Genomic DNA, 14343 nt, shown 5'->3' with positions numbered 1-14343 from the left:
TATTTGATACACTGCCGATTTTGCAGGTTTTCCTACTTACAAAGCATGTAGAGGTCTGTAATTGTGTTTTAGAGACGGAATCTAAAACAAAAATCCAGAAAATCACATTGTATGATTTTTAAGTAATTAATTTGCATTTTATTGCATGACATAAGTATTTGATCACCTACCAACCAGTAAGAATTCGGCTCTCACAGACCTGTTCGTTTTTTCTTTAAGAAGCCCTCCTGTTCTCCACTCATTACCTGTATTAACTGCACCTGTTTGAACTCGTTACCTGTATAAAAGACACCTGTCCACACACTCAATCAAACAGACTCCAACCTCTCCACAATGGCCAAGACCAGAGAGCTGTGTAAGGACATCAGGGATAAAATTGTAGACCTGCACAAGGCTGGGATGGGCTACAGGACAATAGGCAAGCAGCTTGGTGAGAAGGCAACAACTGTTGGCGCAATTATTAGAAAATGGAAGAAGTTCAAGATGACGGTCAATCACCCTCGGTCTGGGGCTCCATGCAAGATCTCACCTCATGGGGCATCAATGATCATGAGGAAGGTGAGGGATCAGCCCAGAACTACACGGCAGGACCTGGTCAATGACCTGAAGAGAGCTGGGACCACAGTCTCAAAGAAAACCATTAGTAACACACTACGCCGTCATGGATTAAAATCCTGCAGCGCACGCAAGGTCCCCCCTGCTCAAGCCAGCGCATGTCCAGGCCCGTCTGAAGTTTGCCAATGACCATCTGGATGATCCAGAGGAGGAATGGGAGAAGGTCATGTGGTCTGATGAGACAAAAATAGAGCTTTTTGGTCTAAACTCCACTCGCCGTGTTTGGAGGAAGAAGAAGGATGAGTACAACCCCAAGAACACCATCCCAACCGTGAAGCATGGAGGTGGAATCATTCTTTGGGGATGCTTTTCTGCAAAGGGGACAGGACGACTGCACCGTATTGAGGGGAGGATGGATGGGGCCATGTATCGCGAGATCTTGGCCAACAACCTCCTTCCCTCAGTAAGAGCATTGAAGATGGGTCGTGGCTGGGTCTTCCAGCATGACAAAGACCCGAAACACACAGCCAGGGCAACTAAGGAGTGGCTCCGTAAGAAGCATCTCAAGGTCCTGGAGTGGCCTAGCCAGTCTCCAGACCTGAACCCAATAGAACATCTTTGGAGGGAGCTGAAAGTCCGTATTGCCCAGCGACAGCCCCGAAAACTGAAGGATCTGGAGAAGGTCTGTATGGAGGAGTGGGCCAAAATCCCTGCTGCAGTGTGTGCAAACCTGGTCAAGACCTACAGGAAACGTATGATCTCTGTAATTGCAAACAAAGGTTTATGTACCAAATAAAAAAAAAGTTATGCTTTTCTGATGTATCAAATACTTATGTCATGCAATAAAATGCAAATGAATTACTTAAAAATCATACAATGTGATTTTCAGGATTTTTGTTTTAGATTCCGTCTCTCACAGTTAAAGTGTACCTATGATAAAAATGACAGACCTCTACATGCTTTGTAAGTAGGAAAACCTGCAAAATCGGCAGTGTATCAAATACTTGTTCTCCCCACTGTAAGTACATTCTCAGGCCTCACGGCCAAGCCACAAATACACAAGAATAGAGAACTGGAGAAATGTATCAATTGGTAATAACATCTCAAGAGTATAGCTTTCAAAATCAGATTCTTCTTCGACATATACACAGAGTATACCAAACATTAGGAACACCTTCCTAATATTGAGTTGCACCCCCTTTTGCCCTCAGAACAGCCTCAATTCGTCGGGGCATGGACTATATAAGTTGTTGAAAGTGTTCCAAAGGGATGCTGGCCCATGTTGACTCCAATGCTTCACACAGTTGTGTCAAGTTGGCTGGATCTCCTTTGGGTGGTGGACCATTCTTGATACACATGGGAAACTGTTGAGCGTGAAAAACCCAGCAGCGTTGCAGTTCTTGACACAAACTGGTGCACCTGGCACCTACTGCCATACCCCGTTCAAAGGCACTTAAATGTTTTGTCTTGCCCATTCACCTTCTGAATGGTATACATTCCATGTCTCAATTGTCTCAAGGCTTAAAAAATATTTATTTAACCTGTCTCCTCCCTTTCATCTACACTAATTGAAGTGGATTTAACAAGTGACATCAATAAGGGATCATAGCTTTCACCTGAATTCACCTGGTCAGTCTATTTAATGGAAAGTGCAGTTGTTCTTAATGTTTCGTATACTCAGTGTAAGTTTCAACACATGTAAGAAAATATAAAAAAATTCAGCAACAAACATCACAAAAGTCTGTTGGAATAAAACCTTAAACCTCTATTATTATTATTATTATTTACATTTGGTGTATGTAGGTAACACTGATTGTAACATGAGACGTTTGTCTTATTGTGGTTTCGTCTTAAAGTATTTGTTTGTGTTTGAAAAGCATAAGCATTTCTTTACATTCATAGGAACCACAGTGCTGTTGTATTGGGAGACAGTCGATGGCAGACATGCAATTCCAAGAAAACCAAATCTGCATTCCAAATGGCACCATATTCCCTATACAGTGTACTACTTTTGACCAGAGCCCTAAGGGCCCTAGTCAAAAGTAGTACACTATAAAGACCAGACAGGACAGGATAGGAAGATCACCCCGTTAAGCAACAGTGGTTGGCTCATGACTGGAAGCGTCTGGAAGGAGAGGAGGATGGTGAAGAGGAAGAAGAGGAGTGTGAGTACAAGGATGAAGGCCAGAGGACTGATGAGTCCCGGTAGTTCTCTTGTTTGGCAGTCGGAAGGCCATTGGAGCACCAGATCAGAGTCAGGCAGGCATATTATGGACTGTTGCTGTTGCTTAAACAATGCTTGTATTGGTGAAAAGGGGGGCACAGTGGTTGGGGGGGTCATTGAGTGAGATGAAGTTTAGTCCTTATTCCCTATATAGTGCACTACTTTTAACCAGTCCCCATAGAGCTCTGGTCAAAATAAGTGCACTATAAAGGCATTAACCAAGGCATTGACTGGAAAGTTGACGGACGGATGGGTGGACGGAGTGGTGATCAAAGCCGATTCTCCCCAGATGTCATAGAGGTCAGAGGCTACACTCTCTCCACTCGACTAGGATCATAGGATTCTGAGGAGAAAAAATGACACCAATCACAATCAAGTCAGACATTCATGATGATATTCCATATACAGTAATGAGGGATATCCTTACTGCCAGTCTGTTTGTGCTATCAAGTCAATTCTTGGTCACACATGATCATGCCAAACTGGCAAGAGCACAAACAGATCTGGGACCAGGCTAGGGAAATCCATCTTATCTAAAACAATGTGTTTCAGTAAGACCCAGTGTCTCTGTGGATTCCCAGCTCACACAATGGCTTGGCTTGTCCTTCCCTCCCTTCTTCCATCCACACCCGCTAAACCAACCCCATAAACTGCTCTATCATACAGCTGGGATAACTGCTAGGTTCTGGAGTGGTTTAATGGCAGGGTTCTCCCACAGTTTTGCTATAAAAACACCTAAATTGTCCATTTGGGTCAAAATGCCACAAAACCAACAAGAGCAGAGATTGCATCCCTCCTTGTTTATCTGACAATGTTCTTTGTGTGTTTTCTAGCAGTATTTTTCTTTATCATGTATATAAATTCCATCCTGAATGTTATGCTAGGATGATAGCTCCCTCTTGTGATAAACATGATCAAATGAAGCTTTAACTAAAAAGGGAGATAAAGAATTTTACCTTAGCACAAAATACACGAAGACGAAGTACACAAAGTACTAAACGTATATGTGTATATTGTAGATTTTGTGATTATTTTCCCCCAGTGTAAAGCACTTTGAACTTCTGTATGAAAAGTCCTATATAAATATGTAACAGTTACATGTATTATTGTTAAAGGTGTGTGTGTCCATGTTCCTACCTAAGAGCAGCTCGTCATCCTCTAAGGTTGTAGAGGAGCCACAGGAAGAGACACTGAAGCTCAGGGGAAGGGTGATCTCTCTTTTGGCCACCGTGCCACTGCGAGGCATGGGGACAGGCTTGGGGAGGAGAGGAGGTTTCACTGGCCTGGACACCAGCTCTGGCCGAACCTCCTGTTGCTGTTCTTCATCTGACTTTTTACTCCTCTCCTCCTCTCTTTTCACCTCTGGCTCTTTCTCTTCCTCATGCGCTTCTCTTTCCTCTTCCTCCTGACTCTCCCTTTTCTCCTCCTCCATTCTCACCTTTAGCTCTTTCTCCACCTTGATTGTCAACTCTTGCTCTTTCTCCTCTATTTTCAACTCTTCCTCTAGTTCTTTCTCCTCTCCGGACACTCTCCTATCATCTTCTCTCTTGTCTGCCCTGTCTATCTCTTTCCCCTCTGGCTCTGACTCTATCCTCAACTCGTCCTCTTCCATCTCTTCTCTCTCTCTCTTCTTCTCTGCCTGGCTCATCCCTTCATCTTTCTCCTGCTCTGCCTCTGCCTCTCCTGAGTCTAAACTCCTGATAAGGACGCAGGAGACTGAGAACACCTCATCCATGTGGGCCATGCTCTCTGTGCAGCCTGGCGACGTAGAGGATGAGAGCCTGGGGGAGGCACCACCAATGTGCCCCTTCCTCTCCCCTCCTCCACCCACACTCAGCAAGCTAAGGGCCAGCTCCTCGTCTGGGGTCACAGGAAGTGACAAGGGGAGGCTGCTGGGGGGAAACTCTGGCAGGTCCAGCACCATGGAGGAGTGGCTTTGGCTCTCTCTGTCTCCTCCATCATGTTTGTCCTCACATACTGATAGGCTGTCATCCTTACTGGGTCCTCCTCCTGTCTCCTCTTCTTCTGTCGTCTCCTCCCCCAAGGTAACCATGGATACCTGTACCTTCATCACTTGCTCGTACTGTCTTCTCACATGCTGTGTATCTCTGTCTTCGTCTGGACTGTGCTCCAGTGTTTCTCCTATTAGAGTTTTGTCCTCATTCTCTGGGTTGTCTCTGTGCTCCTCCTCTTTCTGTTCAACCACGCCCAGTGATTCCACAGCATGTGCTCCTTCTGGACTGAGTTCCTGGGTCTCGCTCTCAATCTCTGTGTTGTCTCTGTGCTCCTGTGTTTCACCTTTGACAGTTTCTCCCTCATCCTCTCTGTACTCCTGCCTGTTGTCCTCTCTCTCCTCTACGACCCCCTGCAGTGACGCCTCCTCCTCTCTCTGCTCCTCCTCTCTCTTCTCCTCCTCTCTCTGCTGGACCATCCCTTGCAGTGAATCCGGGGCTACGTCTATCCCCAATATCCTGGCTGCTCTCTGTTCCATTGTCTCGTTCTCAGGGATCCCCTTGGCACACTTCACCTCATATAGATTACTCAGGTCCTCTGTGGGCATGGTGTTTGCCTTCTCTTTGATCAGCAGGGTCTCCAGGTGTATATCTGCCAACGTAGCCTCGTTACGCCAACTCAGAGGATCGGAGCTGTCACTGTATCTGTAGTCATCATCCTTGAACGCAAACGCTGCCTCCCTGGTCAATCTGCCGGTGTGTGGCATCCCCTGCGACCCTTCCCCTCTGGGCGACCTGCTGTTCTCACTCCGGGTCCTGCGGATGTTCAGATTGGGCTCATGCCCCCTAAATCTGGGTGGCACGATGGGCACGTTATCCATCTTTACCTTCCTCCCCCCCTCCACTACTTTAGTGGAGCCAAGCTCTTCCTTATTATTGCCATCACTGATGTCCACAACCTCAACCTGGTTGTTCTTGGTTAAAAATGCTCTGTCTCTGCTCTCCCTTGATAGCTGTACATTCTGACATAGTTCCTTGTGGTCTAATGGTGTGATCAGTGTGAATGGGGGGCCACAGTGCTGGCCCTGCTCTACGGGGCCTCCAGGGGCCTCTGTGTAAACGGTGAGCCCCACGTCCCTCAGTAGAGACTCCTTGGCGACGGGGATGTCCTGCTCCTGGTCCTGCCTGTAGGTCAGTCTGGAGTCATAGGTTACCCTGGGGTCACCATGTGCATTGTGGGAGTTGTAGTCTCTGAAGCCAGTGGGCTCTGTTAGGGTGGCAGTGGGAACCATATCCTCTCTCTTCAGTCTGAGGATGCTAGTCCTGCTCTGGGGCTGGGGCCTGGAGAAGGCACTCCTCACCTCCCTGTAGTCTGGGTCTATGGTAGAGCCAGGGCCCCAGCTGTCTAGCCTTGGCCTGATGGTAGGGATGTTGATGTTGGGTTTGTTATTCAGGCGCTGGTCTGGAAGGCTAACCGTCTCCCTCTCAGGATCCAGATGCGGAGAGGCTATGTGCTGATGTTGTTGTTGTTGTGTGTCTTCTCCGCTCAGCTCCATGATGTTCCTGTAGACCTCGTCCAGGTCGTCTATACACTGGTCCACACTGGGTCTCCTGGGCTGGACCTTCTGTTTCTTCTGGACCTGGTCTAGATCTACGCCTGCGGCCTTGTTGAAACTCTCCAGCTCCTCGATGGCGTCCCACGGCCGGCGGCTCACCGGCTTAAGCAGGAACTGGCCGAACGCCACCTGGCCCTGGCTGTTAGCGCTGGCATTGACTGGGGGTTTGGTGGTGTTGGAGGTGGTGGTGGTAGTACCAGTCTTCCTGGATGTGGAGGTCTGTTGGTCTCTCCCGTCCCCAGGCCCAGAGGGTGGAGGCTGGGGTGGGAGTGACAGGGACTGGACCGGGCTGATACTGAGACGGGAGAAGGCGCTGTTGCAGGACGGGTGGAGGTTCTTCTGGCCCTTCATTGGATAGTCCACACCGTAGGAGCCGGAGCTGCAGTCTGTGCCCACACCGCTGTCCATGGTGGTGTCGGAGGCCGGGTGGCCTGTCTCCTGCCCCGGCTGTCCTCCCTGACCCTGTCCTCCAGGGGGACTCTGAGGCTGACCTGTCCCCCCTGTACCCCCAGGATCCTTCACCACCACGGGTGAGCTGGTCTGGGTCTCTTGGTTCCTGTATTGATCCCCGGGCCAGGAGCCGGCGTAGCACAGCTCCTTGTCAGCACTGGCCTGGAGTGACCAGGTGTCTACTATCTCCTTCCTCAGAGGACCCTTCCTGGTACTTCTCATTGAGGTGAAGCTGCTGGTGTGGGAGGGGGGTTTGAGACCCATGTCTGATAACGACTTGCTACAGAGGCTTTGGCTATTCTCGGATTTGGATTGGACCACAGTGTTTTGGTTGTCTTCTGTGGCGATGACGCTCACGATAGGCAGAATACTTGGCAGACTGGCAGGCATCTTCTCGTTATTGTTCTGGTCTGCTGCTGAGTCTTTATTGGTTTGTTGCATGTGGATGGGGATAGACACCAGGCAGAATATGGTCTCACTGTGAGACTTCTTCTTAGAGTTTCTGTTGTTGTTGTCTACCCCTGAGTCTCCTGGAACTATCTTCTTCACCTGTGTGATGGTTGTTTCCGAGAAGCCCTGGTCTGAGCTGGAGCTGTGACGCACCGACGGAGCCGGAGCCGGTGGCTGGAAGGCAGAGGGACCACCTTGGTTTGGTTTATGATTATACCTGTTACAGTTTTGGGAAGTTGCAGCTGGGAAGTTATCTAGTGAGCCAGTCTCTTTGTGCAAATCACAGTGCTGCTGTTGTTGCTGCCACCTGTTATTGTCATTGTCATAGTCGCTAGCAGACCTCAGCGGCATGAGACTAGCCAAGTCTGGCGTGCTTGCAAGTGGCGGCAGCGCCCCCTTGGAGGTGGAGGACAAAAAGGCACTGTCATCAGACGAGTGGTCTGACACGGTGACACTGGGAAGCTCGGAGGATGTGAAGTTACGGATGTGGCGGATCTTGTCGGCGTCCGTCATGGAGTTACCTCCGCCGCCTAGAGACGAGTTTCCTCCCCCGGAGACATGTCGGACGCGTGGGTCGTCAAAGGGGATGTACTGGACGCCAGGACCCAGGCCCGGCTGGTGCTGCTGCTTGCTGTAGCCAGGGTAGTGCATCTTTCTGTGGGGCACACTCCTCTCTCTGTGAGGCTCCGGCCAGGAACCTCCGCCACCGGTGTGTCTGCTACCGAACCAGGGGTCTGGGGTCCCACGCATCTGCTGCTTCTGCTGCTGCTGGTACAACTGGTGGTACCTGATAATTACACATTATAATTTATTTAACTTCTAAATTGTACACTGCATTTACATTTATTTGGTCATTTAGCAGATTCTTCTCTATAGCGCTATTCATTACAGAAAACAATGTCAAAGTGCTTCAAAAGCAAAGTAAACAAGCAATATAAAATCATGAGTAGGTTAGCTACATAATTTCTTACCTGTAGTTGACAGGAACCTCTCCATAGCCCCTGTGACCTCCATGGCCCCCTCTCATAGGTCGAGGAGCTCTCTTGGGGGGATACGATGGGGGAGGGATATACCCCGGAGGCTCCGTGCCAGACCCTCCATCATGTGTACAATAGTCCAGATTGGGGTCACCTATCCTTGGGTGAGGAAGGGGGGTTCTGTCCCTGGCCTGGGGCTGGGGGGTTGATGCTGCTGCTGGGTCTCCTGACAGCGTTTCAGAGCTCCCCCGGGTCTGCTGGTGCACCTCGTAGGACGGAGGTCGCAGGGGACGGCTGAACCGGACCTTTGGTACTTGAGAAGCCTGACTCACTTTGCTGACCTGGCTAGCCATACTAACCTGACTGGAGGGTCTGCTGTCGTTCTCAGGCCACCTGTCCCTGTTTCCTGCCCCGGCCTGGTCATGGTTATATCTGCTGTAAGGGTCGTGATGAGACCCTGGGTGGCCGTTGACCCTCCTATACACGTCCTGCCCAGGCCCAGACCAAATAGACCCAGACATGTCCACATACTGCAGGCTGTCCGGTTGCAGCATCCGGGGCAGAGACTGGGCCTTCCCTTCGCTCCTGGGCCCCATTCCAACCACAGCGCCATCCGGTATGCGGAGGTGGCGCTGCTGCAGATACTGCTCCTGAGCCTGAGACCACGTCTCGCCCTCGCTGTCTGAAAGCTGGCACGCGAAGCTCACCACGGTGGGCCGCCACTCATCCGTGCCCAGGCTCTGACACTTCCTCTCCACGGTGGTCATCCTCCACTGCTGCAGTGCTGCCTCTCTCTGCCTGGAGCGGGCCTGAGCTTGGGACTGAGCTGCCCAACACTGCCTCTCACGCTGCTGGCAGTCCTCTGGGGGCACCTAGACAGAGGACAGAACCACAATGGTCTTTGGCTCGTTCCCAAATGGCAACCTATTCCCAATATAGTGTACTACTTTTTAGTGCACCCATGGGCTCTGGTCAAAAGTAGTGCACTATATAGGACTATTTCATCTTTAATTGTTAAATAAACAAATCAAAGAATCAAATCACCTCCTGTCTCTGCTGCTGCTGCACCCCCTCTGTCCTGCTATTGTTACCACCTCCTCTGGGCTCTCTGAAGTCAGCGTAGTCCAGGAGAACGCTGAAGTCCTGGCCCCTCCTCCTCCAGTAGGACACGTCTCTGGGGCCCCTAGGATGATAATACACCCCTCTGGGCCCCTCATCGAACCTAGAACACAGAACACAGTATCAGAACCTAGAAGACACAGAACACACATTAGAACCTAGAACACAGAACATACACAGTATTAGAACTTAGAACCAATGGTTCGCTCATAGACCATAGAACCCACAGAACACACACAGGACACATCAGGAATAGTTATCCAGTAAATGAAAGTGATGATGTGTCTGCGTTGAGCCCCTCTACCACTAGGGGGAGATAGACCACCACAGACAGGCCACCACTAGACTACTAAAGTCAGTCTGCTACTGATACTGTACTGTATCTGAAGACTTCATAACAGCATTTCTGATTTGCAGAACAATACACTGTGTTTATCACCATCTCTCTCTGCAAGCTCACAATCTCTATTTCTGGATATTCCTACTGAACATGTTAATAAACATGCACATGTGTGCACCCTATGGGCTGATGGAGGCTGATTTTCCATCCATGATCTGATCTGCCTTTTTCATGTAATGTCAGTACAGGCAGGCGTGACCATTAGGTAAGCTCCACTGCATCCCATAATATATTATAGCCTAGTTAGCCAATCACCCCTGTATATATAGCCTCCCTACTGTCACTTTATTTTACTTCTGCTCTTTTTTTTCTCAACACTTTTTTTTTTGTTGTTTTATTTTTACTTTTTTTGTTTAAAATAAATGCACTGTTGGTTAAGGGCTGTAAGTAAGCATTTCACTGTAATGTCTGCACCTGTTGTATTCGGCGCATGTGACCAATACAATTTGATTTGATTTGATTTGACCAGTGGATATTATCTGCACCTCCTAGTGGAAAGATTAGGAATATTCCATATGTATGTTCTAAAACTAAGCTAAAAACAGACCAGCAACAGCAATTTTTTATAAGTGGTTCATTTGATTATCTTCCATTTTCAAATCAAATGCACTGTTTGGACTTGAGGCAAGGGTAGGGAATATGCAGGTTGTATTATGTTGCCTAATATCATCAATGTATCCATGGATTGTATTCAAGGTCAAAAAATGTATGCACGCATGACTGTAAGTCGCTTTGGATAAAAGCGTCTGCTAAATGGCATATTATTATTATTATTATTATTATTATTATAAGGTCAAATGACTGTTCTATAAGCAAATAGTTCAGTCGTGGTCAAATGTTTTGAGAATGACACAAATATTAATTTTTACAAAGTCTGCTGCCTCAGTTTTTATTTGCCATGAAAATGAACTTGATCCCCCAAAAACATTTCCACTGCATTTCAGCCCTGCCACAAAAGGACCAGCTGACATCATGTCAGTGATTCTCTCGATAACACAGGTGAGAGTGTTGATGAGGACAAGGCTGGAGATCACTCTGTCATGCTGATTGAGTTAGAATAACAGACTGGAAGCTTGAAAAGGAGGGTGGTGCTTGAAATCATTGTTCTTCCTCTGTTAACCATGGTTACCTGCAAGGAAACACGTGCCGTCATCATTGCTTTGCACAAGAAGGGCTTCACAGGCAAGGATATTGCTGCTAGTAAGATTGCACCTAAATCAACCATTTATCGGATCATCAAGAACTTCAAGGAGAGAGGTTCAATTGTTGTGAAGAAGGCTTCAGGGCGCCCAAGAAAGTCCAGCAAGCGCCAGGACCGTCTCCTAAAGTTGATTCAGCTGCGGGATCGGGGCACCACCAGTGCAGAGCTTGCTCAGGAATGGCAGCAGGCAGGTGTGAGTGCATCTGCACGCACAGTGAGGTGAAGACTTTTGGAGGATGGTCAAAGAAGCCACTTCTCTCCAGGAAAAACATCAGGGACAGACTGATATTCTGCAAAAGGTACAGGGATTGGACTGCTGAGGACTGGGGTAAAGTCATTTTCTCTGATGAATCCCCTTTCCGATTGTTTGGGGCATCCGGAAAAAAGCTTGTCCGGAGAAGACAAGGTGAGCGCTACCATCAGTCCTGTGTCATGCCAACAGTAAAGCATCCTGAGACCATTCATATGTGGGGTTGCTTCTCAGCCAAGGGAGTGGGCTCACTCACAATCTTGCCTAAGAACACAGCCATGAATAAAGAATGGTACCAACACATCCTCCGAGAGCAACTTCTCCCAACCATCCAAGAACAGTTTGGTGACGAACAATGCCTTTTCCAGCATGATGGAGCACCTTGCCATAAGGCAAAAGTGATAACTAAGTGGCTCGGGGAACAAAACATCGACATTTTGGGTCCATGGCCAGGAAACTCCCCAGACCTTAATCCCATTGAGAACATGTGGTCCATCCTCAAGAGGTGGGTGGACAAACAAAAACCCACAAATTCTGACAAACTCCAAGCATAGATTATGCAAGAATGGGCTGCCATCAGTCAGGATGTGGCCCAGAAGTTATTTGACAGCATGCCAGGGCGGATTGCAGAGGTCTTGAAAAAGAATATGCAAATATTGACTCTTTGCATAAACTTAATGTAATTCTCAATAAAAGCCTTTGACACTTATGGAATGCTTGTAATTATACTTCAATATAGCATAGTAACATCTGCCCAAAATATCTAAAAATACTGAAGCAACAAACTTTGTGAAGACCAATACTTGTGTCATTCTCAAAGCTTTTGACCACGACTGTATATACTTGAGTGGCATTGGGCACTGATATCATAGAATTACATATAGAATGAATTAAGCTATAGGATCTCCATGACTGATCTATGCTATTGACCGTCCTGTATCTACAGAGCTATTCAATACACAATCCTCCAGGACTGGTACTGCAACTAGGCTACTCGAGCTGACAAGAAGAAAGGCAGTGACGAAAGAACTAGAGTCTATGTAAAAATCCTACATTTTAACACTCAGGGACATTCCCCGGGAAAGGTTTCCATTGCATAACTCGTGAACTAAATTAAATATAGCAGCCAGCATCTCTTGTTCATATAGGCTACATATTTAAATGCTGTGTGCATTATTAATGTTGAATGTGTTATATAAGTGAGTTTCTATGTGTGGCGACTAAGAGTGAGGCTATCGATACGACGGGCAGACGTCCCTATCTGTCTAGATGCGTCCAAAATGGCACCCTATTCCCTATACAGTGCACTACTTTTGAACAGAGCTCTATGGACCCCCTTTACGTCCTGGTCAAAAGTAGTGCACTATATAGGGATTTAGGGTGCCATTTGGGATGCTGAATCTGTCTTCAGAACTGGGCATGCTGAGACGGTGGTGCTGGGGTCTATCAGCAGTAGCAGCAGCTCTAGTCTGTTTACAACACAACTGTCCCATGTGGCAGATTAAGACTCCAGAACACATCATCCCAACTCCCTGTCTACTGGCTTTATAGAGAAGAGGAGGGAGGGAGGGAGTTGGGGGAGGAGAAGAGCATTACCCCAACTCCCTATCTACTGGCTTTATAGAGGGAGGGAGTTGGGGGGAGAAGAGGAGCATTACCCCAACTCCCTGTCTATTAGAGGGCGAGGAAGAGGGAGGGAGGGAGGGAGAGTGGGGTAAGAGAGAGAGGGAGCGAATATGTGTTGCAACCTCCCAATGCAGAACTCCTTGACTGACGGAGTCCACCTTTGCATGAATCTATTTGTGCCAAACAAGCTCTGTGCAGCAGAAAAAAACCAACAACAACATTAACAAAGGCAACAACATGCAAGCAAGATAGGTCAAGATGGCGTGCAATGTAAAAAAACGACGGAAAACAACACCAGCATTCCAAAAGATACAGCAGAGGACATCCCCCCCCTGCACACACATACACAGACTCACCCGCTATCTGTCGTGAGAGAATCGCCCAAGGAATGCGCGTCACCTTGGTTACCGCTTTCGGCTTCCCTCTTCTGTGGTTGGCTGTTCCTGTCCCTCCCGCCTTTGGTTGGGGCTGGTGGCTGGGGCTGCCTGCTGGTGCTGTTGCTGTACACATAGACCCCTGGCCCAGACTGTAGCTCATACCCATTCACTGTTCCATGACCACCACTGGACCGGCTCTCTAAGATTTCCTGGCGGCAGGAGGACGGGTCACCGTAACGCTTGTTATCGTAAGAGGACGGGGGCGTGGGGGAGGCAGCAGGAGGGGCGGTAGAAGTGTTTTGGGGCAGTTTGTATCCATGCGAGATGAGCAGGTCATCCACACTGTACATGGTCGCATTTGTTTTGCTGGTGTTGTTTTTGGGAGGGGGTTGTAGGGGACTGGTAGAGGGGGCGCCACTCAGACCTGGTTGCTAGACGCAGTGACAGGAGCCCGAGCACAGCTGCGCAGTGGATGATGCCATCACTGGGAAAACAGGAGAGAAAGAGAGACAAAGAGAAAGAGATAGAGGGGGGAGAGTTAGAAAGAGTGAAAGGGAAGGTGCTGTTAAAACCATTATCCCTCTGTCTCCATGTCCTTCTCTTCAGAGAACCGCCCGACTGGACGGAGGCGAGGAGAGAAGAGAGGAGGGAAGAGAACGAACCAACCGCTCTGTCTGCCTCCCTGCCTTCCCTCTCCTTTCCTCTACTCTCCCCATCCCTCCTCTCCTCTCCTCTCTGCCCGACAACAGGACTCCCCTCTCCTCTACTCTCCCCATTATTTTCCTGTCCTCTCTTCTCCCCATCCTTCCTCTCCTCTCTTTCCCTTCTCTCCTCTCCTCTCTGCCCCACAACAGGACTCTCTCCATCTCAGTCCGAGACAGAGCTCTGATACTAAGCCCACCACATGCAGACAGTGGGAGAGGAAAATCGACAACACTAGTCAGAGCAAACCAAAATATAATTATTATCATTAGTAATGATAATAGTAATGACGGTGCTAGTGATAAATATAATGTAATAACTATGTAATAATAACTGAAGTAATAAGGACAGTGTTCCCTTTAGACCTGAGGCAGCGGTTGGTTGGCTAGCCCATGTTTGGTAAATCAGCGGTGGGGATTGGGAGAGTAGTCAGTGTTGCAGTGG

At 48.4% G+C, this 14343-nt stretch overlaps 1 protein-coding gene across 1 annotated transcript; it reads right to left on the bottom strand.

The window, feature by feature from the left end:
- Positions 1-2166: 2166 nt before the first annotated feature.
- Positions 2167-13671, bottom strand: LOC121569805. Its single transcript, XM_041881013.2, has 5 exons — positions 13177-13671; positions 9269-9446; positions 8219-9096; positions 3917-8034; positions 2167-3122 (listed from the first exon to the last, which is right to left on the bottom strand). Exons 1-5 carry the CDS (start codon positions 13545-13547, stop codon positions 3088-3090), a joined length of 5580 nt encoding a protein of 1859 aa, XP_041736947.1. The 5' UTR covers positions 13548-13671; the 3' UTR covers positions 2167-3087.
- Positions 13672-14343: the final 672 nt, after the last annotated feature.

This window comes from Coregonus clupeaformis, chromosome 7 (assembly GCF_020615455.1).
Source record: "Coregonus clupeaformis isolate EN_2021a chromosome 7, ASM2061545v1, whole genome shotgun sequence".
NCBI classification, from domain to species: Eukaryota; Metazoa; Chordata; class Actinopteri; order Salmoniformes; family Salmonidae; genus Coregonus; species Coregonus clupeaformis.
The sequence above is the reverse complement of the archived record's forward strand: the minus strand, read 5'-3'. Positions and strand labels throughout refer to the sequence as shown.

What these genes read in the sequence shown, in the direction of transcription:
- LOC121569805 (XM_041881013.2), bottom strand. Translation starts at nt 13,547, where the DNA reads ATGTACAGTGTGGATGACCTGCTCATCTCGCATGGATACAAACTGCCC. An exon ending in AGCAGCAGCAGAGACAGGAG is followed by an intron (nt 9,097 to 9,268) that starts GTGATTTGATTC and finishes TCCTCTGTCTAG; the next exon opens with GTGCCCCCAGAGGACTGCCA. An exon ending in GGATGACGAGCTGCTCTTAG is followed by an intron (nt 3,123 to 3,916) that starts GTAGGAACATGG and finishes TTTTCTCCTCAG; the next exon opens with AATCCTATGATCCTAGTCGA.